Here is a 26,286-nt window from a genome sequence, read left to right as displayed (position 1 = left end):
CAAACTAACAGAGCTAGCTAGGCACATATATACAGTACTACTTACTAGAACAAGCTGCAACTTAGATCTCTTAATTCCCTGATCTCTACCTTTGCCTAGTCTTGTTTTGCTTCAATGACGATCCCAGTGATTGATTTTTCAAAGCTCAACGGCGAGGAGAGGGCCAAGACAATGGCTGAGATCGCCAACGGATGCGAGGAGTGGGGATTCTTCCAGGTACGTGCATGCTTTTCTCTATCACTACTTCCTGATCTGCAATGAATCTACCACACGCCCCACATCATGTGTCTCTTCCATGCCTGGATGTAGCCTCTGCTTGTAGATTTATTTTGTTTGATGCATATTTTTTATGTTTCACAAGAATTTTTAAGGTTCCATCACCATCATTATTGTTACAGCTGGTGAACCATGGAATTCCAAAGGAGCTCCTTGAAAGGGTGAAGAAGGTATGTTCCGAGTGCTATAAGCAGGAAAGAGAAGAAAAATTCAAGAACTCAACACCAGTAGTGAAGCTGTTGAATGAGATAGTTGAAAAGAAGAGCGGCAACAAGTTGGAGAATGAGGACTGGGAAGATGTCTTCACTCTCGTAGACGACATGAACGAGCGGACATCTGAAACCCCAGGATTCAAGTAAGCAGTACTGCATGTATTTCTTAATGATCAATAGCTAGGCTGGACTAACTGAGTAAAGAAAACAAGTAGGACTGAAGATTCTGATCAGTTCAGTACTCCAAGTTCACAAAAACTTGGTTTGCTGACAGATTGAAAAGGCTCAAAATTAAGAACACAAAATTCTAGAATAACATTTGGTGTGTTAATACTGATACAATATGGCCATATTCAGCTCTAGCCAACACCATACATGGAAACTTCGATCCGTAGGAATTCATTTTAGTTGTTAGAAATGGCTCGTCCTTGAATAACTTGAGCATTAGTATGCTGATATCATTTGGCCTGTGACACTGATGACAGGGAAACCATGGCTGAATACCGAGCAGAACTGAAGAAATTGGGCGTGAAGGTCATGGAAGTGATGGATGAGAATTTGGGGTTACCCAAGGGATCCATCAAGAAAGTATTTGATGGTGAAGAGGGCAGTGCCTTCTTTGGCACCAAGGTAAGCCACTACCCCCCATGTCCAAATCCAGAGCTGGTGAATGGTCTCCGAGCTCACACCGATGCTGGAGGCGTCGTCCTACTTTTCCAAGATGACAAGGTGGGAGGTCTTCAAATCCTCAAAGACGGCGAATGGATCGATGTTCAGCCATTGCCAAATGCCATTGTCATCAACACTGGAGATCAGATTGAGGTCTTAAGCAATGGTCGATATAAGAGTGTCTGGCATCGAGTTTTGGCCACTCCAGATGGAAACAGAAGATCAATTGCTTCATTTTACAATCCCTCCCTTAAAGCCACCATATCCCCTGCACCTCAGCTGGTGGAGAATCTTAAGAAAGAGATGAATCAAGCTTACCCCAAGTTTGTGTTTGGTGACTATATGTCTGTTTATACTGAGCAGAAGTTCCTCCCAAAGGAACCAAGGTTCCAAGTTGTGAGGGCCATGTAAGAAGCAAAAACGTTAATCTTCCTACAAGATGACATATATATAACACACACACATATATATATATATACATGGAGTTTTTTTTTTTCTTTTTTAGTTTATTATGGGCTTAGTGATGAAGATCATTTGCCAACGGGCAAAGGATACCACTGGCGATTGTCTTTCTCAGTACGTTCGCTGATGGAGGACAGAATGCTATTAATGTGGGTATTAGTGTGTATGTTTCCGATTGCTAGCTGTTTTTCTTTCTTTTTATATATGTAATCATGGCTTAAATCCACATGCCAAGGTCTGCTTTGTATAATATAATTATATAAATTGAGCTTTTGGGTAGCTTCTTTTTCTTGCTACATGAGATGATGGGATGCTAAAATGATCACCATCTTAAGGTCGTTTTCTTTCATTAGCAATAATATAAAAAGACTGACCCTACATACAGTTCTTTCGAGTATAATTAAGGCTCGTTTGGATACAAAAACTATATCATCTCACCTCATCTCATCATTACAATTTTTTCAAATTCTCACACAAAATATAATAAACAATTCAACTTTTTTAAATATCAAAACAATAATAATATTAAAAAATAATTTTTTAACAATATTTTATTCAATCCATCTAAAACCATTTCATTTCATCTCATATTATCTCTCACTATAGTCCTAATTGGTCTATTTCTAGTAAGACGCGGTAAAACTATTGTACCTGACCAACAACTTGTTGAACAAGTTGAGTTTCTTCCGGTACCTCATCAGCTTGCAGCTCGGCCAAATTTACAAAAATAGCACTAGAAAAATGGAAAAACTGAGAATAGAAAACGAATCACAGCTCAGCTCTGTTCAGTTTGCATAAATCCTAAATATACAATTTTGCCATCCAGGAACACGTACGGGCATTGTATAATTTAGAGCTCTGGCAGCATACTGCTTAGAACTATTTAAGTAACCATGTCAAACTACCTTGGTTCTCCAACGATCGATTCCTGATATGTGGTTCAATATGGAAATAAGCAACATCAGAATCCGTTACAAGAGAGATTGGGAAATATTCCCTCAAAAAGATGTTAGGGGGACATGGCCATAGGAAAGGGTGAGACCTGTCTCACTCAATCAAAAGTTACAACAAAATCCCATTCCAACACCACTGTAAGTGTGATCTTCCACACCATTTCTCCGAATAGTATAATTTGAAAATGTATAAAAGCCTCTCTGACATTCCTCGAGGGTATAGAAACACAACCCTCATGTACAGATAAGATGCAGCACTACAAAATTCCTCCAAAGTACCCAATGACAGAATTTCGGTGAACAAAACCTGCAGTAAAAAGTATCTAAAAATTAAACAATCTCGTTCCCCAATAAACAAACTTGCAGTACCTGGCTCAAAGCCACTCTACAAGCTTTCCAGAGTTTCACTCAATTACTTTCATTTTGCCTTTGTTTTCTTGGAAGATCCCTTCTTTGAGGATGAAGATCCCTTCTTTAAGGACTTCTCATGAGGTTTTAAATTTGGTTTCAACTTGCTTGAGGTTGGTGAAGACTTCCCTTTCTGGCTCTTTTGCTTCTCTTTTTTCACGTTGTACATGGTGACAGCCTAGATCCCAAGCATTACATGTCCATGTGATAAGCAAACCTTCATTTGACTAACAAAGTTGAAGATTTAAACTACCAAGGGAATATTAACCCCGAATGGCTAAAGATTACCTTATCTACATTGAGTATCTCGTGGGAATTCTTAGAGATTAGCTTGTTCAGGACTTTCTCAGTTTGCTCCTTCTCTTGTCAGCCTATCCCTTTTCCTTCCACAACAGGTAGGAACTGAAAGGACATATAGAAGATGTTGAACCACTCCATTACCGAGTACAACTTTTGGTGGAGAAGCATTTGAAGGTAAAATTAACAAACCTTGCGATATTTCCCTTTATGTTGGGCAGGCTTTTCTCCGGGCAACTTCTTGTCAAACTTCCCACCACTGGCTGTTGCACTTGCTGCTATTCCTGCTACATTCACTAGTTCATCTTTAGTGACTTTCTTGGGTGCAGTCTGGGTTCCCGTTATAGGCAACGCTGTGGCAGCTAGTTGGACATGGCTGCAGAAAAAGTTTCCTCAAGGTCCAGTGTTGCAATACAAGAAACGGAAATATAATAAGAAAACACAACATAAAAGCCTATTTGACCAAGTAACTAAGCCAAGAACTACTCCTACAGCATTGTCAAGATGACAAAAGCCAAAAGCCAACGAGATATATATTATGGGCAAGAAAAGGAAGACTGGGCTGACAATGACTAGATTCACGAGAACTTGGGATAGCCCTGACTAAGTCAAGACGAAGGATCAATTGGGATAGTTAGGCCATCAGAATGGACAAGAAACAGGGTTTTCAAATTGATACTCCACAAGGTCAAGTAAGTTGTTCTTGAATAGTTGGGAAAAGGATTTATGGTGTTCAGTGGAGGTGATCTAGGGCATTCCATCATAATACTGAAGAATAATTGCATTGTCTTGTGTGGGTTGTGAGTGTAACCAATACAGTGACATGGAAGCAACCAGAATTCAGCTACTCATCAAAGAAATTTTCTTGAAAAGGATGACAACTACACTATAAGCACCAACAACATTGGAGATTGCATGATCATTGATTCACTCTTAAATTGCAAAGGTGAAAGCACCATTTGTGTCTAGGGGAGTCCAGCAATGGAAAAGAGGAGTGACAAGGGGTAAATCAAAGGAAATTACTTGTACTAACTAAGAAAATATATATACTTTCAGATCTGTAGAAAGGTTATAAAATGGAAAACCTTGGTAAAGCGCCAACTTTTGCCGCTTGTTTCAAGCTCTGCAGCCGATTTTTATCTTGCTTTTCAACACGTTTCCTTTTATCTGCTTGCCTTTTAGCAAAAGGATCCTCCCCTGGCTCTACAAAAAGGTGATTACCATGTCATAATGCAAGAATGTGATATGATATTTTGATGCTTGTAAATTAGTGGATAAAAGATTATTGCTTTATAGTTATGATATCACAATTAGATATCAAACTTCAGTACACTAATTTTAATTTTTTTATATTGTAATTATTTTCACCATTTAGGGGGGAAAAAAAAAGAAGTACCAATAGATGGCTACTAATTGCAACAAATGATTCTTTAACACAGTAAGGTCTTGTTAAATTATTTACCATCAGTTATCTTGGCCTCAATGATTGGTATATTTTCCTCATCATTTGCCCGATCATATCCATAAAGACGTTTCCAAGTACCAGTTGGCTCATCATATGATATCTTGTCTTTTTTGCGCTTCTTTATAAAGATGCTAACCTCTCGCTTTGGCAAACAGTTCCCATTTTGTCGGAGGTTTAGGCTTTGGAAGCTGAAAATACAATGTATTTGAGATAATCAATCAAGTGTATATGCTATATATACACAATTAGTTCTCAAATCAACTGCATGGCACATTGTACAATTTAGTTCTCAAAAATGAGATGATAAACAAATGCAGATTCCTCTACTAGGAACATGCATCTCCTCATATTTTCAGTTGCAGAAGTAGTTTCCTTCAGTGGTCTTAAAAGCTTCCTAAGCAACCAAACCAAGTGCCATCAACACATCCACCTCTCTCTCAAAATAGTTGCCATCAAAAACCTTGTTCCCCAACTAGAAAGTTGCAGAAGCTACTGTAATAGTGTATTTTGGCAACAGAAATCCAACAAGGTAGACAGTTCTAACAATGCCAATTATAAGCCATCTTACTTATATACGAACTACAGATTACTTATGAAAGGAAGTTATGATCTATGCTTTCTCACGTTCAGCCCAACCGAAGAACGCACAGAAACGGTATCGATTACATGGTAAAGATGCAGTCCAGATATATGAAATACATATATCTGGAAGACAAAATAGAGATACATATATAGATAAAAGGAAGAACTCACAGGCTTCTCTCTGGGCAGTCTTGTTGTTGGTGGGGGCAACTTGACCAGGGGACCATCTGCATCCACAGTAGAAGGTATGTTGAACAGAGTATTTGCAATGGCTTGAACTAACTCAATGCCCTTCTCTAGACATTCCTTCACTAACTCCTCTCTATGATGATTGGAAATATTAATTTTTTTATAAGTGTAATAGGGTTTAAAATATTAATTAAAAACAGATATATAAAATTCCCGACTCAGACCAAAGAAGCAACATTCCACACAGAATGAGGATCTGAAAAATAAAACTTTGCAGAACTCGAAAAAATGTAAGACAAAAAGGGTTATCACCACATAGAGGTTAAACATCCATGCGCACGTTATTTGAGGCATTAAACACAAGGTAATAGATTTCAATATCGTCATGTGCATAGAGAAGCTTCTTTCCTTAAAACCTAACCTGGATGAAGGTAGGGAGGGAAATTGGTGGTGAGGATTGAAGGCAAAGAGATTGCCAAGGTCGATCTCGAACTGCGACGTCTCCATCTTCGACCGCTTCTTCCTTGGTGTGCTATTTGGTTTAGCTCAGCAACTAAATCAGAGCCCTAAAATGAAAACAAGCAGCAACTAAATCAGAACACTAATGGAGAGGCACCCCATCTGCTGATCCACAGGCTATGCATAAGAGCAACTTTTTTTTTTTTTGTTCCTTAAAGTAAAAAAGGGGAACTTTATTTCAGAAAATGCCATCAAAAACAGTTCCCACTGTTGAACTCTAAGCTCCAAAATTTGGACTACGAACGATCTTTTTTCAAATAAAACACGAATTAGTATCTTCCGAACTACAACTTGTCTACCATTAGTCACAGCAGCTAACCCAAACAAAGTGTTGAATCAATACACTCATCCACGTGATCAACATCATGCATCAAAACCTTTGAACTAGTAACAAAACCCAAGCTCTTGATTTCCTCCATTAGTCCACCCAATGCAAGGTATATCTCTTCACAATGGGAGTGGGAATGATCTTCTGCATTAAAAGCATGCACCTCATTGTGAACTTCCATCCAACTCCAACCAGGGACTTTTTTCACCCCATTTTCTCTCATAAGCCTGGTCACGCTAGCCTTTGCATCCCACTGCCTAAGACGCCCATACATGTTCGAGAGAAGAACATAAGTGCAGTGCTCTTTGGGCTCTATCTCTAGCAAAAGGCTTGCTACCTGAGTAGCTAATTCAATGTCACCACAAATCCTACAGGCCCCAAGTAAAGTCTTCCATACCATTGCATCAGGTTCAAAAGGCATTGCCTCAATCAAAGCTTTTGCCTCACTGAGACACCCAGCACGCCCATATAGATCAACCCCACAGGCATAATGCTCCATTCTCGGTGGAATCCCATATTCTGATTCCATAGATTTCAGAAACCTGCATCCTTCCTCTAGCAAGCCAATATGGCTACATGCACTTAGGATCGCAACAAATGTTATATGATCAGGTTTCACCCTACTCTCTTTCATTAGGTCGAAGAGGTCAAGTGCAACATTTCCCTGCCCATGTTGTGCATACCCAAAAATGATCGAATTCCAAGTGATTGAGCTGTCTTTGGGGGTGCCTTCAAAGGATTTCCTAGCATCTTCAATGATCCCACACTTGGAATACATGAAGATCAATGAGCTTGCAACAAATTCATTGGACTCGAATCCTGACTTAAGTGCCAAGACATGAACCTGTTGACCCAATTGGAGGGTTGCTATATCTGAGCAAGATCTAAGAACAGCTGAAAAGGTATAGTGATCAATGTCTTCTACCACAGATCTCATGTGTCCAAAGAATTTCAAGGCATCTTCACTCAAGCCAATTTGCGAAAGTCCAGTCAAAATAGAATTCCAAGAAACACGGTCCTTGGACTCCATGGCTTCGAAAATGAGCAATGCTTCTTCCATGGATCTGTTATTTGATTTGAGATACATGGCTATTAATGCATTAGATATCGGTACTGATTGTTCCAGTCCCCTTTTTATTACCAATCCCTGCAAGGATTTCCCATGGTTTTTATGTGCTCCATCAAAACAAGCACTAATGACACTAGTGTAAGTATAGATGTCTGGATCAAACCCAAGCCATTGCATATCCATGAAGAGTTTAAATGCAAGTTCTTCTTTATTGTGTACAAGGTAAGAAGCGAGCATGGAATTCCATGTCACCAAATCCCGGTTGCCAGTAGCACCATCAAATACTCTTTTGGCATCTTCTATGGACCCACACTCTGAATATGAAGTGATTAAGGCATTGCATACAGTATTGTCAAATGCCCGCCCGTGTTTTATGATTTTACCATGAATCTGCATTGCTAACATGTAAAACTCAGTATTATTGAGCAATGTCAAAAGCGGAGCAAATGTACCATCATCAAGTTCCACATGCTCCCGCTCCATGCAATCTAACAGCCAAAATGCAGTCCCAGGATCACCAACCAGCACATAACCAGCTATCAGTGCATTCCACGAAACTGAGTTACGCTCTGGTATGCACTGAAACACCACATATGCATCCTCAACTCTCCCGCACTTCGCATACATGTCCAAAAGTGCACTACCCGAATAAACATTTGCAGCATAGCCCATCTTGACTATCATCGAATGCACTTGCTCCCCAATATCAAGCCGATAAGCAGAAGCAACCCCCTTGAGTATGCTTCCAAATGTATACCCATCAAAATCAAAGCCACATATCTTCATGGTTCTTAGAATCTCGAACGCAGTCTCGACGTTCCCACAATGTACATACCCAGCGATCATTGTATTCCAAGAAACAGTGTCTCTGCGGGGCATTTCCACAAACAGCTTGCGGGCAAAACATAACTCCCTGGATTTTGCATACAAACTTAGAATATTGTTCGCGGTGTAGATGTCAGCGATGGCACCTAATTTGATTGCCCGACAATGGATTTCTAAAACCTTGAACAAAGAACACGCAGAGCTCTCGATGAGAGAGTGGAATGGCTTCATTCATTAGCATAGATAAAGAGGCAGAAATCTACAATTTAACGAGAAACTTTCCAAAGCAATATATCAAAGAACTCATTCACTGATTAATATGGGCTTGCCGTGAGAAGGAGCTGGGTAGTGCTTCCCATTTGCTGCCGTGATGCTTGTGGCGGCCTCCATTGGTCACGGTCGCGGTTCCGGAGAGGGGACAAACAGAGGGTAGAGAGAGAGGGGAAAAAGGCGGACGGAGCGGCGCAGGGACAGAGGAGAAGTCAGGGGCAGAGACCGAGACAGACGGCGTGGGGCCTGTCTTCTTGGAAGGCGGGGAGAGTTGCTCGACGCAAGGGGGCTCTGAGGCGTCGTGTGGTGGTCGGAACCGGGGAGAGCAGTGCAGCACAGACCGACGGAAACTGAGGGCGGGCGACGTGAGTGGCGACGGAAACGGGATTGCAGATAAGTATGAGAGAGAGAGAGACACTTGACAGAGAGAGAAATACGGCAGATTGAGGTACTTACCGGCGGCCTTCAGTCCAACGGCAGACGGAGGACGGCGAAACACGGCGTTTCTGGTTGGGTTGGTGTCACACTTCGAAGGGCAGTTCAGTTCGAGACAAGAGAACTGAGGGAGTTAGGGTTTTGTCGTCTGATGAGGAAGCGGGCTTCTGGGCTGGGCTTGTTCACAGGCCGACGAGTGGTGACTGTTTTATAAATTGAGTCCATGTTAAGTCCAGTTATCTTTTATGTTTTTAGTCCAATGGACCAGTCAGCCCAACATCAGAGTCTGTTATCTATTTTGTCATGTATGTCTGTTTGTTACGTTGCAGTATGTCAAGCTTATAAAATTTGAGCTGAATATAAACTTATCATAAAAAAATAAAGATAGCATGCACGTGTTTCAAATTAAATAGAAATATCGTTTATTCAAGAATGTACATGAAATGGAAATCAATGGTACTCATGTTAAAATAATATTCGAGCCATGATGTAATGATCTAGCTAGAGTACTTACGTACAAAAACTTTTATTTAGATCAACTTGACGATCATGACAAATCAATGAAAATGATCGATTGATGTAAAGGTCTGCGAGACCATATATACTTCCACTCAATGCCTGATCTCAATCGGTATATAAATTAAGAATGCAAAATAAAGAATTAATTAGTGAATATTTGGAAAAATCATGATTAATAAGTTGTTGACTTGCATTTATTAACATTTTTATTTCTTCTAGATATTGTATTTGGGCCCATTTGGATATTTAGAATATCTTAATATATCTGTGCATAAATAGTAGTCAAATAGTTTGAGTTAAAATATTTTTATTGGGTTTCGAAAAATAAGAGAAAAAGTTGAATAAAAACGATTGAATATAATTTTTTTAATATTGCATATTTTTATTTTAAAATTTGAAGAAGTAGTATTATTTTTTGTGTTTTATTTGAGAGTTTGAGAAAGTTGTAATGATTATATATATGAAAAGGTTAAAAATTTGAAATTGAAAGTGTTTTATGTTTAAAATGATGTTTGAAAATGAAATATCTAAGAAGTGAAATGATATTTGCAGTCGTGCAATCTCTTTGAAAAAAGTAAGTAAATAAGGGATTCACATGAAAAAAAATTAATTAATTTTTTAATAGTGGATCTCACTCTTTTTCAAAATGATTGAACGGCACTTGCGCACTCTACGACTGTATGTAATATTACTCATCTGAGAATACTTGAAAATGATTTTATTGTCAAATGGAGCTAGCTTTAGTTGCTAGATAAGAATCCTGATGAGTATGATCATGTACATGTAAAAGGATTGCTTATTGCAATTTTATTGATGAGTTGAGATTGTTTTATATGAGTTGAATAGAATTTGAAAAAGTTAAATTGTTTATTATATTTTATATGAGAATTTGGGAAAGTTGTAATGATGAAATGAAAAGAATTAAAATGAGTTTCCAATCCAAATCGGGGCTAAATGAAAATGAAGTCTATTTTTTTTTTTTAACATCATCTAATTTATGTAAATAAACTTGTGGGAAGCTTCAAATATTAATGTCTAACAATAATGATCTGATTTAAAAAAATAATAATATTAAAAAACCCCATTATTTCTTTCCTAGCCTAGTAATGAAGGGATCGAAGTCAAGGGTACGTCTCTGTTTTTTGTTTTCTTTTTCATCTCTATCTTATGATTGATTAAAATTAATCCAACTTAATCGAAAAATTAAAAAAGAATTTCAAGAAAAGTCGTCTCGCACGCGGAAGATTATATATAGAAATAGTAAATTAATTATAATATATGATCGTTTTATAACAATGAAATTTAGAAAAATAAAACATTAATCTTCATCGATGATCAGCTAGCTTGGAGCTAGGCATGCATGAATATCACCTTTAATTAATTAAAAGACATTATATATTATTGAGATAAATGCTAAAAGTTGGAATATTTAACTTTACACCACGTACCACATCTACCTAATCAATATGTGATTTATCATTTTTGTCCTTCTATTTAAATACACACATATTTAAGCATTAAGATAAAATGACAAAAATGATAAATCACATGTTAATTAGGTGGAGATGTGTGGTAAAAGTCGGATTTCATGTATAATTTCTCTATATTATTATATAACCTAATTTCATAATCAATATTACCAAACTCCATTAACGGTCGTCATGGGTAGTTATATATATAGGTTATCTATATTATTGTATAGCCTAATTTCATAATCAATATTACCAAACTCCATTAACGTACGGTTGTCATGGGTAGTTATATAGGTTACCAAACAACGAACGATGCCTTAAATTTAATAAAAAAAGTAACTTCGAAATCTTCAAACTAGTTACTTGGGGACGTGATCATCAAGAACTATTTTCATAATAACCAGTGAATTAAGTATTTTCATTGATTAATATATACAAACAAGATTAATGTATGATTCATTAAATATATATATATATATGTTGATTTTTCGATTAAACCAATATAGTTAATTCAATGCGAATGGTTCTGATACAATGATTTTCGAAAATTTAGCAAAGAGAGATTAAAAAAAAAACATATAGGTTCCGTTTGAATAGTAAGATGAGATGAGATGGTTTTAAATGAAAGTTGAATAAAATATTATTTTTTAATATTATTATTATTTTGAGATTTGAAAAAATTGAATTATTTATTATATTTTATGTGAAAATTTAAAAAAATTATAATTATAAAATGAAATGAGATGAAACTGTTTATATATCTAAACTGGACTTATCTAAGCTGGCCATATGCCATGACTGATTTGCTAGCTTAATTAATATATATATATATATATATATATATATATATATGTACACTTTTTTTAATTAATTTGTCGGTCTCCTATAAAATATTACCAATGATTGCGTCAAGATCATTAATTAGTTAAATTATATAAAAAATAAATAGTAGTGAATGACAAAGACCACAAACCAATTAATCTATAGACCACAAACCAATTAATCTTTGTCACCCTCATGATCAATATCTTCTCAGAGACACAATTACTCAGCAGTACCATGTATGTCATGTGAGAGTCGTGGGTGAGATCAGCTAAAGAGATCAAAGTTCATCAGAGACGCAGATCATAGAAATCTATATATAAATAGAGAGTCCGGTCTTTGCATGTACGTAAGGGATTGAATTACAATAATGAATTAGACAATTAATGATTAATTAATAGTCGAGCGTTACTGATTTAGTAAGAATATTAAATCTATAGACTAATATATATGATGTGATATGGTAATATGTACCGATACTGTAAGCTCTATTGAATCATTGTGCACCCAATAATACCGATCGAGGCTCAGTACGTCCGGAAATGAATTTTTTTTTTTTTTAGGTTGTGCATTTTTGGACATTAACAGTAAGATTATCTTTATTATAAAATAGATTTAAAACATTATATGAAATCATGTGATCAATGTATAAATTTATTTTGATATAATTTCTTTCTGACTATATCATTTCTCAATTAATTAAATAAAACTAATTAATTAGCATTGCTTCGTTATCTTATTTATTCAATTTATCACATCTTCCAAAGCCTAGCTAGCTATCCTTTAGGGGGAATGTATATGCGCATGCAGAATACCCTAGATGTATGCATGGCTGCCTCACTTAATATATATATATATATATATATATATATATATATATATATGAGTTTTGCTACACAACCTCTACCACACTCCACACTCCACACTTTTTTAAATTTTTAATATTTTTTTTTAAATTTTTTTTTGAGTTTATTCTTTTTAAATTATTTTAAATTTTTTATTCATTATTTATATAATAAATATTTAATAAAAAAAATAATAAAAATTAAAAATAATGTGGAGTGTGGAGGTTGTATGAATAGTAGGAGGTTGAGTAGATTTTTTGTATATATATATATATATATATATATATATATATAATCTCTTTCCATGAAAACATACCATTGTCCACGGGAATTAATATTTTAAGATAAGGGTTGGCCGGCATGATATTCATTTCGGGAACATGAATGCTTGCGAAAAGCAAGCTAGGTTAATTTACCTCGAATATAGGGTTTTCCGATCAAACTGCACATATATATATATATATATATATATCTTAATTATTAGGTGTGTGAATGTGTGTGTAATTTGGTCATGAAAGATCGATGTAAAATGAATAATTAATTCAAGTTGAGTTAATATTTGACCATGCGCGCATCAAATTAACTTAGACTAGCTAGGATTTCATTTCTGTATGGTCATCATGATATGAACAAAATGGAGATCATCATGATCAGAACTATATATATATATATATATATATATTATATATATATATATATATATACTGACAGCGGCTCAATACAAATTATGGCCTAAAGCGAGATTTAAGTAAGTCTTTCGTAATTATAATATAATGAAATATAAATTATTATATGAAATATTTTCAAACTTTACAATAAAATGATATTTTATTTAAAATCTTTAAATACATTTTAGTGAATTTATATTTACAACAACTTAAAATAAGCCCTAAATGCAGATTTTGTGCCTCAATTTAACAAGATCTTAAAAAAATTATTTAAAATATAAATAATTCATTGTATTAAATATTAAATTTAGTATTATGGGGCCTTGCACACATTGAAAACTATATAAATTATTTAGAATTGTATTTAATTAAATGGTTTTATTTTTTATTTTTAAAAACACTTCATTTTTATTTTTAGGGACCTTAGGCAATGGCTTAAATGACCTTACCATCTATATAGACATATAACAGACTGTACGTACTTACCCTTTGGCCGCCAAAGATCATGATCATATTATATATTTATTATCTTCATGACCTTCATGTAATTTATTAAATTAAATTTCTTGGTAAAAATATATATATATATATATAATAAATAAATTACCATATATATTTATAGATATATAAGCTGCAGGTGTAAGTAAGGAAGGTTGAATATGAAGTCTGGGAAGAAGCAGGTGTATTGTGCTCATGTATATTACGTGCTTGTTAAAAAGCTTTACAGAAAGTTGCTTTATATACAAATAACAAACTAATATTCTAACTGCCTATCTAATAGAGAAATACATGAATACCCTTTATGTACAACTCAGCAAAGCTAAAGAAATAACAGAATGCAAAAGATTCCTATAAACGGCATGACAGTTTCCATTTTACAGCACTCATGACACTGTTTTCTTGCCATCGTGATGATCCTCCAATACCCCCCCGCAAGATGGAGCGTAAAGGTTTACGACACCCATCTTGGATAAATGATGATGAAGAACATGAGAGGGTAGAGCCTTTGTCAAAATGTCAGCAAGTTGAGCAGAACTAGGGACATACCGAGTGCAGATACTACCTTCGAGGATTTTTTGCGAATCAAGTGACAATCAAGCTCGATATGTTTGGTCCGTTCGTGAAAAACCGGATATGCAGCGATATGAAGAGCTGCTTGATTATCACAATGGAGTAAAGCTGACTGAGGATGAGGAACCTGAAGAGCAAGCAAGATGAAACGTAACCATGTTAGTTCAGAACAAGTTGCTGCCATTGAACGGTACTCAGCTTCAGCTGAGGAGCGAGAGACGACGGACTGTTTCTTGGACTTCCAAGAAATGAGAGAAGAACCAAGAAAAATGCAATATCCAGTGACGAATCTTCTGGTGTCGGGGCAAGAAGCCCAGTCCGAATCACAATATGCATCAAGCTGGAGAGATGAAGCACTAGGCAGTAGAAGACCTTGCCCCGGAGCACCTTTAAGATATCGAAGAATTTTATGGGCAGCCAAGAGATGTAGATCAGTAGGAGTAGCCATGAATTGACTAAGTGTTTGGACACTAAAACAAATGTCAGGTCGAGATACAGTGAGACACAACAGTCGACCTATCCAGCGTCTATAAATGCTCGGATCTGGCAAAGGTGTGCCTAAGGACTTTGTAAATTTAAGATTCTGGTCAAGTGGAATCTTGGTTGGGTTGCTGCCTAAAGTACCCGAATCTGCCAAGATGTCTAATGTATACTTTCATTGGCATAAGTGAATACCTTTGGAGGATCTTGCAATTTCAATGCCAAGAAAGTATCTTAGTGTGCCGAGATCTTTAATCTGAAACTTGCTATGCAGAAAATGTTTGAGATCAGTCACTGTGTTGAGATCATTGCTTGCCACAAGTATGTCATCAACATACACGAGAAGAGCAACAAAAATGCCATTGATTTCTCGGGTGAAGAGGCTGTAATCAGCTTTCGATTGGGAAAAACCAGAATCAATTAAAACAGATGAAAATTTAGAATATCATTGCCTCGAAGCTTGTTTGAGGCCATACAAACTTTTTAGAAGCTTGCAAACTTGGTGAGGTGATCCCTTGGTGTAACCGGGGGGCTTGTTCATGTATATATCTTCATGTAAATCCCCATTTAGAAAGGCATTATTTACATCAAATTGATGTAAATGCCAGCCTTTAATCGATGCAACTGCCAAGAGACATCGTAGAGTAACCAACTTAGCAACGGGAGAGAAAGTTTCTTGAAAATCCACCCCCTCAAGTTGAGTGTAACCTTTGGCCACTAGACGGGCCTTCAACCTTTCAACACTACCATCCGAATGGTACTTTATTTTGTAAACATATTTGCAGTCGATGGGAATTTTTCCAGATGGCAAATATGTGAGTTCCCAAGTGTGGTTTGCTTCTAAAGCAGCCAGCTCATGGTCCATTGCTTTGCACCAACCCGGATCTTTGATGGCTTGTTTATAGGTCTTGGGTTCAATGTGAGTGGAAATACTAATGGAAAAGGCTTTGTATGAAGTTGAAAAAGAATGATAAGATAATGTTTTATGTAAAGGAAAAGGAGTACTTGAGGACAGTGGCTGCTTGTCCAAGTTTGAAGTGGGAGCAGTAAGAGAAGTCTAATGACAATGGAAATCCTGCAGATAACGTGGTGCATTTCGAGTTCTAGTTGACCTGCGAGGGAAAACAGGAAGAGGAGGAAGTGAAGGTGATTCGGTAGGAAGAGTGGGAGGAGTGATTGAAGGAAGAGGAGAGGTTGTGGTAGAAAGGGGAAGGAAGGGAATGGTAAGGTCTGAAAAATGTGAGTTAGGATGATTATTTGGAGTTGGATTTGGAAAAAAATTTGAAGAAGAAGAAGTGGCTGGAATAGAATGTTGTGTAGTGTCAATTTGCAAGGAATTAAAAGTGGAAGAGGAAGGAGAGATGCTGTTTGGAAGGCGAGAATGAAAGGGAAACACAGTTTCATGGAATTGAACATCTCGGGAGATAAAAATCTGTTGAGTGTTCAAATCAAGTAACTTATAGCCTTTGATTCCGAAAGGATATCCTAAAAACACACACTCTCTTCCACGGGGGTCAAAGTTCTTTCTCCCATGGGATAAAGTGGAGGCATATGCAAGGCAACCAAAAACTCTAAAATGTTGGTATTTAGGTGGGGTGTGAAACAAGATGTCATATGGTGTTTTGTTATGAAGGAGAGGGGTGGGTGTTCGATTGATAATGTATACTGCTGTTAAAACACAATCAGACCAAAAGATGAGAGGAACATGGGATTGAAACTTAAGAGCCCGAGCCACATTCATGATGTGTTGGTGTTTGCGCTCTACTATGCCATTTTGTTGAGGTGTTTCTACACAACTCCTTTGATGAATAATTCCTTTGAGTTGGTAGAAATCTTTCATTTGAAATTCGGATCCATTGTCACTTCTAATAGTTTTTATTTTTCTTTGGAATTGTGTTTCAATCAAATTGTAGAAAGTGATAATGCAAGGTCTGGCATCGGATTTATTTTGAAGCATATAAACACATGTTGTTCGTGAAAAATCCTCAACTATGGTAAGGAAAAATCGAGATCCATCATGGGCAATGGTGGAGTTTGGGCCCCAAAGGTCACAATGAATAATATCAAACAAAGATAGAGAAGTATGTTGAGAATTAGGAAATGAGAGGCGATGTTGTTTTGCCAAAGGACAAATAGAACAAGGTGTTTGATTATGAAAATTCAGAGTGCTTTTTACAATAGGATCAGAAATTAAAGACATTCTAGAAGGGGATATATGACCGAGACGGCAGTGCCATAAATCAGACATCAAATGAGTAGCAAAAGCGGAAGTGAACTGATCTTTATTGGTGAATTTGGGCAAGGCATCAACTAGAGCAGAAGGTGCAACCCGTGATCTAAGCAGATGATATAAACCATCTCTTACTTCACCCATCCCAATCGTTGTCCAAGAAGCTAAGTCCTGAAAAAAACAAGAGTTGGATAGGAAAATGAGACAACAAGAATTGTTTTGTGCAAGTCTTTTGGCAGAGAGTAAATTGAAATGAAATGAAGGTACACACAAAACATGAGAAAGGGTAAGGTGTTCAGAAATTCTCACAACACCAACGTGAGTGACGGGTACTGCCTCTCCATTTGGTAATTGAACTTGATGAGAAACAGTAGCAGTAATAGATGTGAAAAGAGAGGTACAACAGATCATGTGATCTGTGGCACCTGTGTCAATTATCCAAGGTGCTGTGTGTGTGTGTGTGTTGATGAGCAAAGAGCCATACCAGAAACATGAGAAGGGTTGATATGGTGAGTAGGCGAGGAAGAAGAAGGTTGTGCAGCAGCAATGGAAGCCATAGGTGTGCTGACGTCATTAGAGTGTAAAAGAGCAAGAAGCTGCTTGTACTGGTCCTTAGTGAGTGCCACAGGTTCATTAGAGTGAGAGTCATGATCAACATCTGGAGAAGAAGTTCCATAAGTGGCAGCTGCTGTAATATTTTTCGGTTTTCCATGTAGCTTGTGACCAGGAGGATAACCATGTAATTTGTAGCATTTCTCAACGTGGTGGCCAGTCATGTGACAATGGGAGCACACAGGAGCTTCAGCATTTCCAATTTTAACGCAGTTCTCAAGCAAATGACCGGGAATTTTGCAATGTGAGCAATAAGGTCTATTTCCTTTAGGACTGGTGGAATTGGAGGATTTAGTGTTGTGTTTGGTGGTGAAATAATTTGGTTTGGCCATCATGGCCATAAGATCAGAAGGTGCGGAAGTAGAAATTACTTGGTGTTGTCTTTCTTGTTGTTGAACCATAGAGAAGACACGGTTGAGGGGTGGTAATGGTTCAAGGAGCATAATCTGATCTCTGGTATTAGAGTAGGATTCAGAGAGTCCCATGAGAAATTGAATGACACAATCACGATCATAACGATCATGAAGGATTTTCAATTTCTCACAGTCACAATCAGGAAGTGGATCATAAATTGCAAGTTCATCCCATAAGCCTTTCAAGCGGCCAAAGTATAAACTAACAGAGTCTTGGTTTTGTGATAAACTAGCCAAATCACGTTTAAGTTGGAATATACGGGGACCATTTTGATGAGTAAATCGATCCTTGAGTTCAACCCACAAGGTTCTAGAATCATCAACCAAAGCTAAGCTAGATTTAACAGAAGCACTTACAGAGTTTTGCAACCAAGACACTACTAAATCGTTGCAGCGCTCCCAGGCTTCAAAAAGAGGATCTGAAAAATCCATAGGTTTGAGAAGAGTCCCATTGATGAACCCGAGCTTATTCTTCGTACGAAGAGCTCGACAAATGGCACGCGACCAGCTGACATAGTTATTAGCGTCGAGGAGGTCAGAGACCAAAGCAGCAGCAGGATTGTCACCAGTTTCAATTCGGAATGGATTGAATGGGTCTGAAAAATTTAGGAAACGCTGAGAAAGTGTGTTCGCGTTGGTTGATTTTGGAGTTTCTTCATTGTTGGTCGTCATTTGGATCGAGGGATCTCTGGTACCATGTAAGTAAGGAAGGTTGAAGATGAAGTCTGGGAAGAAGCAGGTGTATTCTGCTCATGTATATTACGTGCTTGTTAAAAAGCTTTACAGAAAGTTGCTTTATATACAAATAACAAACTAATATTCTAACTGCCTATCTAATAGAGAAATACATGAATACCCTTTATGTACAACTCAGCAAAGCTAAAGAAATAACAGAATGCAAAAGATTCCTATAAACGGCATGACAGTTTCCATTTTACAGCACTCATGACTCTGTTTTCTTGCCATCGTGATGATCCTCCAATAGCAGGTAATTATCTTGATACATTAGTGACGAAAGGCAAGCACCATATGGTGGGGAATATTTTTGGCGACACATATTCCCCAATAATGTTGAATAGATTATTTCGGGCGCCTAATAATTGTTGAAAATACAGTCTAGCAACTAATTAAAAAAGAAAAATTATATTCCTAGCCTCATACACCACACACTATCATTTTTTTAATTTTTTTAATTTTATTCTCTTATTAAATGTGTGGTATATAAATTATGAATAAAATAATTTAATTATTTTAAGAATAATAAAACCAAAAAAAATTTAAAAAAAAATTAAAAAAATAAAAAAAATTATGGTGTGTGATGTATGAGCTTATGAATAGTAATGCTCATTAAAAAAATATTGGCAAACTTTTTTCTGACGATCATTTATCTTAATTATTTCCGGCTAGTTTAATCGGGTAAAGATTACTAGTATCTCGTCAACTTCAAAAGTTGAGGAAAAATTTTCACTTGGCTCTTTAGAAGCGGCGACTGGATGGCAACCTGTACGTTTCAGCCGGAATTAATCAATTACGGCGAGTTTTTATAGTATTTCTGGCGACGGCTTATTTCTTGTAGTAGTGGATAATCCATGCATGATGTTGAAGTGGTACTCACGTTGTACATGATGCAGTCCTACATCATCATGTCCGCTCGGTTATAAACAAAAGCATTTCTATTTGGGAGTAATTCATGAGATCGATTGAATATGAATATCGATCGATCCGGCCTGCTACCTAGCTAGCTACGTACGTACGTGCCTGCATATATATGGCTCTCAGAACATGATAATTATTTATTGTACGTATATATTGTTATAAAAATAATTATATGAATTAGGCTAGATTGGATTGATATATTGATCTCAAATGATCTATAAATAATAGCGAATAATAATAAAAATAGAACAATACTACGTACAATCTCCATTTGAGGACTGCAATATAAGTATAAGGCAATTTTATCTTCTAAATTTTTTAAAATTATAAAAATATTCCTCTTAAAATGATGCATTTTCTCATTTTATAAAGAATCTGCACATACAATCTCTAAATAGAGACTGTAAATAGAATTTCTCATAAAAATAATAATACATATATAGAGAGAGAAATATTATATTGGATGGCTTGTAAGTACTCATGTCAGCTTCTCGCTCAATGAAAACTTAAGATGGCTATCGTTTTAGCTTTCAGGCCGTGGCTAAATCAATTAAAAAGATACATATCGTATTAGCTAATATTTGTGACGATATTAATATCTGTAGATCATAGAGATCATGATAATTAGGTAGAAATTAATTTAATGGAGAAGCTAGCTAGCTAGCTGGGGCAGGCTGGCGCGCAGCACTCGGATTTTTTTAGGAGGGCTCACCACCATTTTGTAAAAGCTAATTTAAGATCTCAAAAGAATAATTTATTTTTACCCATTTTATTATTAGAAGGGAGATCACTAGCTAGCTAGAAATTTAAGAACTTTTCCTTGAAAGGATTACCCCTTTAAATACGTAATTTAAAAATTAAGGAAATATCACATTAAAATTAATATGAATGCCATGATCAAAATAATTTGGTGCACATTAATGCATGGTTTGTGTTAAAGTTGAAAAAAAATTAGCTGTAATTTAATGCATTGGCCTGTGGATTAATTAATATCTACTAAAATTCTTGCTCGAAATGATATAGAATTTAAAATAAAAGAGAAATAAATACAAGAAATATATATATCATGCATTAACCTAGCATATTATTTATGTGTACGTTTATCTCTTTCCTATTTTAGACCTTAACTAGAATTCGAAGAGAAACTAGTCTAATAAATCTTAGGTTGTGTTTAATTGGCTGTTGAGACTATGATGACATTCATATTAATTTTAACTAATATGTACTATTTACAAACAGTACATGAGTACTTTATTCATCAGCCATTTTATTACTATTCATCAGCCATTTTATTACTATTCATTAATATCCAACGTGTATCCTTAATCCGATTTTGGCATCGATCAATAGAAAAATACCAAAAGTAAAAAAATGAAAAGGTTGCATCGATCTCTTGACTTTCTGCTCTACACCAACAGCTAGCTAGCTTAATTCTTTTTCAATAATTGTCATTATCAATGTCGTAGACAATTATTCAAAAAAAAAAAAGTCTTAGACAAAAACCAATTAATACTTTAATTATAAACAATATAATTACTAATGAGACTTTAATTTATAAATCAATATTGATGGCAAACAAATTATATGCCTCGGAATCGGAAGAAAACGATAAGCTAATTGTTGTAATTAATCACGACCAAAGTAGATAACTTTAGAATCAACAAAAGGAAGCTCATGATCAGCATGTACTGATCAGTTTCATAGAAAGTCTGTACTGCAAATTAAAAGATTGTGTTCGATCTAATTCGTCTCTATGATCTGATCTGTATGATGATGATCCATTGATGTAATTTCATGACAAACTGTCATCGATTGATGAGTACCTAGCATCTCTCTAATTTGTTATGAATAAATATAGATAGAAGTCACTATTGAGAACATTTATTTTACATATATGATGTGACATCATCTAGATCACACATCTCCCCAAGTGAGTGTTGAGAACAATCAACTAAAAGCAGCCACGCAGTGAGTGTAAAGTGTGCACTGCTATATATTGATCTCATGATCTTGCTAAATATTGACAGAAATGGATTTAATTTTTTTACGTTGATATGGATTTAACTTTTTAGACTGAAATTTATGAAGTTGGTTCAGATGTGTTTTATTTTTTTATAAAAAAATTAAAAAAGTACTAATAACTCACATCAATAATTAATTTGAAATAAATTAATATAATCAGTTGAGCTAGATTCATCTTCCAATCAGAGCAATAATGCCCCCAACATCATTCTAACTAGCTAGGTTTAAAGATTGAACCCTAGGACCAGAATCCCATGCATCCCCAGACTCTGCCATTATCATGTAAATTATAAGTTGGAGAAATAATACAGTTATTTAGGAATAAACATTGTTCCAATAATGATCTCATAGATAGAACATATATGCAACGTGGAATAAGTTAACAATTATCTACTCTATTATAATAAGTGATTATCTAATTGTGAATAGTATTTTTTGTTATTTTTTTGTTATCTTTTCTCTTTTTACGTTAAGTCTTGTTTTACCAAAAGGCTTTTAAAACTCTTAATCATTTGACGTATAGCTCTCTTATAGAATTTAATGAAATATCTTATTTTATCAAAAGATCTTTAAGACCCTTGACCATTTGTCGTGTAACTCCTTTGTAGAATTCAATGAAGGTTCATATTTTACCAAAAGGCCCTTAATAGTCCCGCGGCGCACATGAATTGACTTCTCTTTTTCATATCATTTTTGTTCTGACAGTGTACTCATTTTCCTTTCTTTTTGTTTCAATTCTTTTAAATAAAAAATTAATAATATTTTATTATTATATAGAGAGTAAATAGATAATCCAATATGAATGCAGATCACCAATACTCATACTTTGCTGAAATTTAGATTTTTTTTAATTTAGATTTTTTGTCTTACTTTAACTTGTATTTTCTTTTTTTAGACAAATAAGCTACTGACTTTTTTACCTTTTTTTTTATTTAAATCATTATGTCAGGTGCACTTTGAAACTAACGCACTCGAGCCCGTTCCCGTGTGTGTATGTGTGTGTGTGTATATATATATATAGGATAATATTCGATCCGTGACGCCACGAATTAGTCAACTATATATGGTTTTTGGAGGAGGACTAGTAGTACTACTACAAGTACCCGAACATGGCCAACGATACGCTGCCATAACTGCTCATGATGCATGCATGTATTCAACCACTGCTTCGAACAAAGATGCAGCTAGATCATTTAATTTTCTGATTAATTAAAACAAAAGAAAAGAAAAAAAAATATTCTCTCCCACAAAAAGTACTACTTGAAAAAAAAAATAAGAAAAAAAAACTGTCATGAAGTCCTGATCATGATCATCACATATAATATATATATATATATATATATATATATATATATATATATATTATATACAGAGCTAAGTTGACTATCTATATATGAATTAAATCATTAGGGCTGTGGATGATATATAGCTTTATTTATTAAAAAAAAAAAGTCTTCACCTTAATGCTGCTGCCAGCTTCCTTAACCCACAAACAATGCCTACAAACCAGTAGTACTATATGATCAGTTTAATGATATTGCAACAACTCCTCGTCAAAAAACAATTTCAATATTGTCCAAAAAGTCAGAGGGAGGGTATATAGCATTTGAAAGATATATATATATATAATGCATGCAAGTAGTCAACGCGATCGATCATCGATGAACCCTAGCTCTAGCTGGTCGGCAGATGTTTAAACTACAAGTAAAATAAGTGTGGTACTGCATGTGTGATGTGTAGGGATGATGGTTAGCAAAATCCTATGGCCGGGAAACATTATTGTTTGGAAACTGGCTATACATGCATGCATGCATGCAAGTCACCATGCATGCCTAGAGATCAATATATATAATAAACCAATCCCTAAGTTTGTGCCATGTAACTGATCCATGGCTTCAGACTTCTTAATTAGTTGGTAATTAGGGAAACTTTCTCATCTCTATTAGTTCTATACATATTCAAGCCATTTTTATCATAAAAGAGGGCTGAAATCCAATATTAGATGTAACGGCCACTACAAGAATTAAGGCTTTTTGCGGCGATTTTATGTCTGTTAGAAATAAAATCGCTGCAAAAAGACTTTAATTGCGGCAATTTCTACATTGCCGCAATCTTTTTTATCAAGTTTATAAAATGGTCTTTTCCAACGATTTTTTATCTTTTGCGACGCAAAGTTCGCCGCAAATACTAAATTGGTCTTTTGCAGCGATTTTTACTTTTTGCAATAGAAGTATTTGCTGCAAAAAGTTTAAAAAAAAATTTGCGGCGGTTTATTGTTCGACAGAATTGTGAAAATTACTTTTTGCAGCGATTTTTTAACTTTAAAAATTACTAAAAAAAAGCGAAAATGTGTTTTACGGCGACATTAAATCGTCGTAAAAGGTAATATTCAAAATTAAAAGTAACTAGAGCCCGCGGCATCCTTCATTTTTCCCTCCCGCCCGATATCTCCCTCTTTCATTTCCCCTCTGTTTCGCAAGACCCCCCCGACGGCTCTCTCTCTCTCTCTCTCTCTCACGATGTCCGCATCTTTCCCTCTCTCTGTTTCTCTCTCTAAAGTCTCCGTGTGAGTCACAACGCCGACGGGCTAGAGTTGTTTTACTCTGCGAGCTCTACGCCTCCTCGGTCCTGCTCCACCACCACAACCACCATGCTCTTCACCCTCGTCAGTAGGTCTTGCTCTCTCTCTCTCTCTCTCTCTCATCTCTCTATTTTGTACAGCAAGGGTGCGTAATAAACAAGATTATTGTGTGTCTTTGATGTCTGTGTTGGTGGCTTAGAGTTGTGAGGTGCTTTGTGATGGAGATAATTTTTTAATGGATTTGGGTTATGAACATGAAGTTAGGATTTTGTTTCAATTTTTGTGTAAATAATGTTGGTGTTATACTGGCAGCTCTAGGGTTTTGTTTGCTTTTGGATTTTTTTTGGAGTTTAAGAAGATTTTACTTTGCAATTGTCCTATTCATCAATTTTTTCTTTAGTTTAGAGTATTGGATTTGGAAAATTTGCATATTGTCGTGGAATGGAGATTTATATGTTTTAATTAGATTTTGGCATTGGGTATTAGATCAATAGGATTTATATGTTTTAATTTAACAGCAGCTTGCATTAATTATCCCCAAAAGTACTTATAAAAAAAAAAAAATGTATCCCCCAAAAGTTATGGGAAATCATATCATTTTTTCCCATATATATGCATTATATATATATATATATATATCTATATATATAATTATAGCTAGGCAGCTTGCTGTAAAGAATGAAAGTACATTAATTAGCATATATTATTATGCTAATTAATGTGATGCAAGATTATTTCTTCTTGAATTCTTGTTATTATTATTATCTTTAATCTAATTTAGGGGTTTTATTTTCACATTATTTGGGTTTTTTAGGAAAAGTCATTGATAATTATGCTAAGAGGAAAGTAGTTTTATTGATAAGTGATCACATTGTGTAGTTTTATTAATAAGTGATCACATTGTGTAGTTTTATGAGAGTGATCATATTGTGTAGTTTTATGAGAGTTAGTATACTTAACAATATAACTCGAGAATTCAATTAGATGCCTTCCATTTGATTCTTGGTATTGGTGAATGGTATTTTAAAGAATTTTTCAATAGTTATTGTGATTTGCACAACCAGTTTACCTATTCTCCCTTTGTAGCATAATTGGTATGAGCTAGGATTAGAACATTTGAAATCACACAACTTATATTTTTGGAGATCAATATCATGATACAAGGATTAAACATCTTCCTTTGTCACAACGAATAAGAACCAGATACAAGGATTAGATATTCAAACATCCTAGATATTTTCAACAAGATGACTGTCTTAGCATGCACAAAACCAAATTGAAATTATCCCATATGCTTTGGCTTGATTATGTAATAACAGAATAAATCTGGTCCTGAAAAATAACTCTGCTTTAGTCATGTAAACTTGTTGCATTAATTTGAAACTACATGTGTCAATTACCATATATTAGTTGTGATGCAGACTAAGTTTACCATATATCAGGCAAAGTGATGTTTTCTATTTGTGATGCAGCAGTTTTCCCTTCATTTTTAGCTTATATCTTCACTCTACAAGGCTGAAACTTTGGCTTAAATTTCATTTGTTTGAAAACTAAGTTCAATTTAGTTTAAAACTCCATCATTTTTCCCTCTCTTAGCTCACGTTTAGCACCTAAAAAGATAGCAGCAAACACACTTCCAAGTTCTGAAATTTTTTGCAACAGATTCTATCATGGTGTCTTCCAACCTCATCTGTCCTTACATTTTTCCCCTAATACTTGTTTAGTTGGGTGTGTAACCAAGTGGAGGGAAGGTAGAAGCATGCATAATTCGTGCAATCTACTGCTTGAAGATGTGAGATGATTTTTTGCCTTGTTTTGTTCCATGATGTACAGTTTAAGCAAAAAGGTTTTGCCATAGTTTTAACTATACTTCTTCCTCTATTTGAATCACTTTTCAATTATGTTGAGGCCTCCATTTTTATGTGTTAAACTAGTA

The 26,286-nt window shown here is 35.4% G+C and overlaps 3 protein-coding genes and 1 pseudogene across 3 annotated transcripts; 1 reads left to right on the top strand and 3 right to left on the bottom strand.

Annotated features, from left to right (window-relative positions):
- Nucleotides 1-114: 114 nt before the first annotated feature.
- LOC109009857 (1-aminocyclopropane-1-carboxylate oxidase 5-like) lies at nt 115-1,568 on the top strand. Its single transcript, XM_018990501.2, has 3 exons — nt 115-216; nt 399-631; nt 974-1,568. Exons 1-3 carry the CDS (start codon nt 115-117, stop codon nt 1,566-1,568), a joined length of 930 nt encoding a protein of 309 aa, XP_018846046.2.
- A 957-nt stretch (nt 1,569-2,525) lies between these two features.
- Nucleotides 2,526-6,046, bottom strand: LOC109017688 (annotated as a pseudogene).
- A 31-nt stretch (nt 6,047-6,077) lies between these two features.
- On the bottom strand, nt 6,078-9,063 carry LOC109009855 (putative pentatricopeptide repeat-containing protein At3g25970). The gene is made up of 2 exons (XM_035691041.1): nt 8,981-9,063; nt 6,078-8,874 (listed from the first exon to the last, which is right to left on the bottom strand). Exon 2 carries the CDS (start codon nt 8,483-8,485, stop codon nt 6,347-6,349), a length of 2,139 nt encoding a protein of 712 aa, XP_035546934.1. The 5' UTR covers nt 8,486-8,874; nt 8,981-9,063; the 3' UTR covers nt 6,078-6,346.
- A 7,988-nt stretch (nt 9,064-17,051) lies between these two features.
- Nucleotides 17,052-18,552, bottom strand: LOC118348776. Its single transcript, XM_035691251.1, has 2 exons — nt 17,551-18,552; nt 17,052-17,237 (listed from the first exon to the last, which is right to left on the bottom strand). The coding sequence occupies exons 1-2, from the start codon at nt 18,521-18,523 to the stop codon at nt 17,203-17,205; spliced, it is 1,008 nt and encodes a 335-aa protein (XP_035547144.1). The 5' UTR covers nt 18,524-18,552; the 3' UTR covers nt 17,052-17,202.
- Nucleotides 18,553-26,286: the final 7,734 nt, after the last annotated feature.

Source organism: Juglans regia, chromosome 6 (genome assembly GCF_001411555.2).
Source record: "Juglans regia cultivar Chandler chromosome 6, Walnut 2.0, whole genome shotgun sequence".
Lineage (NCBI taxonomy): Eukaryota > Viridiplantae > Streptophyta > Magnoliopsida > Fagales > Juglandaceae > Juglans > Juglans regia.
The sequence above is the reverse complement of the archived record's forward strand: the minus strand, read 5'-3'. Positions and strand labels throughout refer to the sequence as shown.

Excerpts from the sequence above, each read along its gene's own strand:
- LOC109009857 (XM_018990501.2), top strand. The coding sequence starts at position 115 with ATGACGATCCCAGTGATTGATTTTTCAAAGCTCAACGGCGAGGAGAGG. Across the intron at positions 217-398 it reads AGGAGTGGGGATTCTTCCAG|CTGGTGAACCATGGAATTCC; the intron begins GTACGTGCATGC and ends TTATTGTTACAG. Across the intron at positions 632-973 it reads TCTGAAACCCCAGGATTCAA|GGAAACCATGGCTGAATACC; the intron begins GTAAGCAGTACT and ends CACTGATGACAG.
- LOC109009855 (XM_035691041.1), bottom strand. The coding sequence starts at position 8,485 with ATGAAGCCATTCCACTCTCTCATCGAGAGCTCTGCGTGTTCTTTGTTC.
- LOC118348776 (XM_035691251.1), bottom strand. The coding sequence starts at position 18,523 with ATGGATTTTTCAGATCCTCTTTTTGAAGCCTGGGAGCGCTGCAACGAT. Across the intron at positions 17,238-17,550 it reads CAACCCTTCTCATGTTTCTG|GACTTAGCTTCTTGGACAAC; the intron begins GTATGGCTCTTT and ends TGTTTTTTTCAG.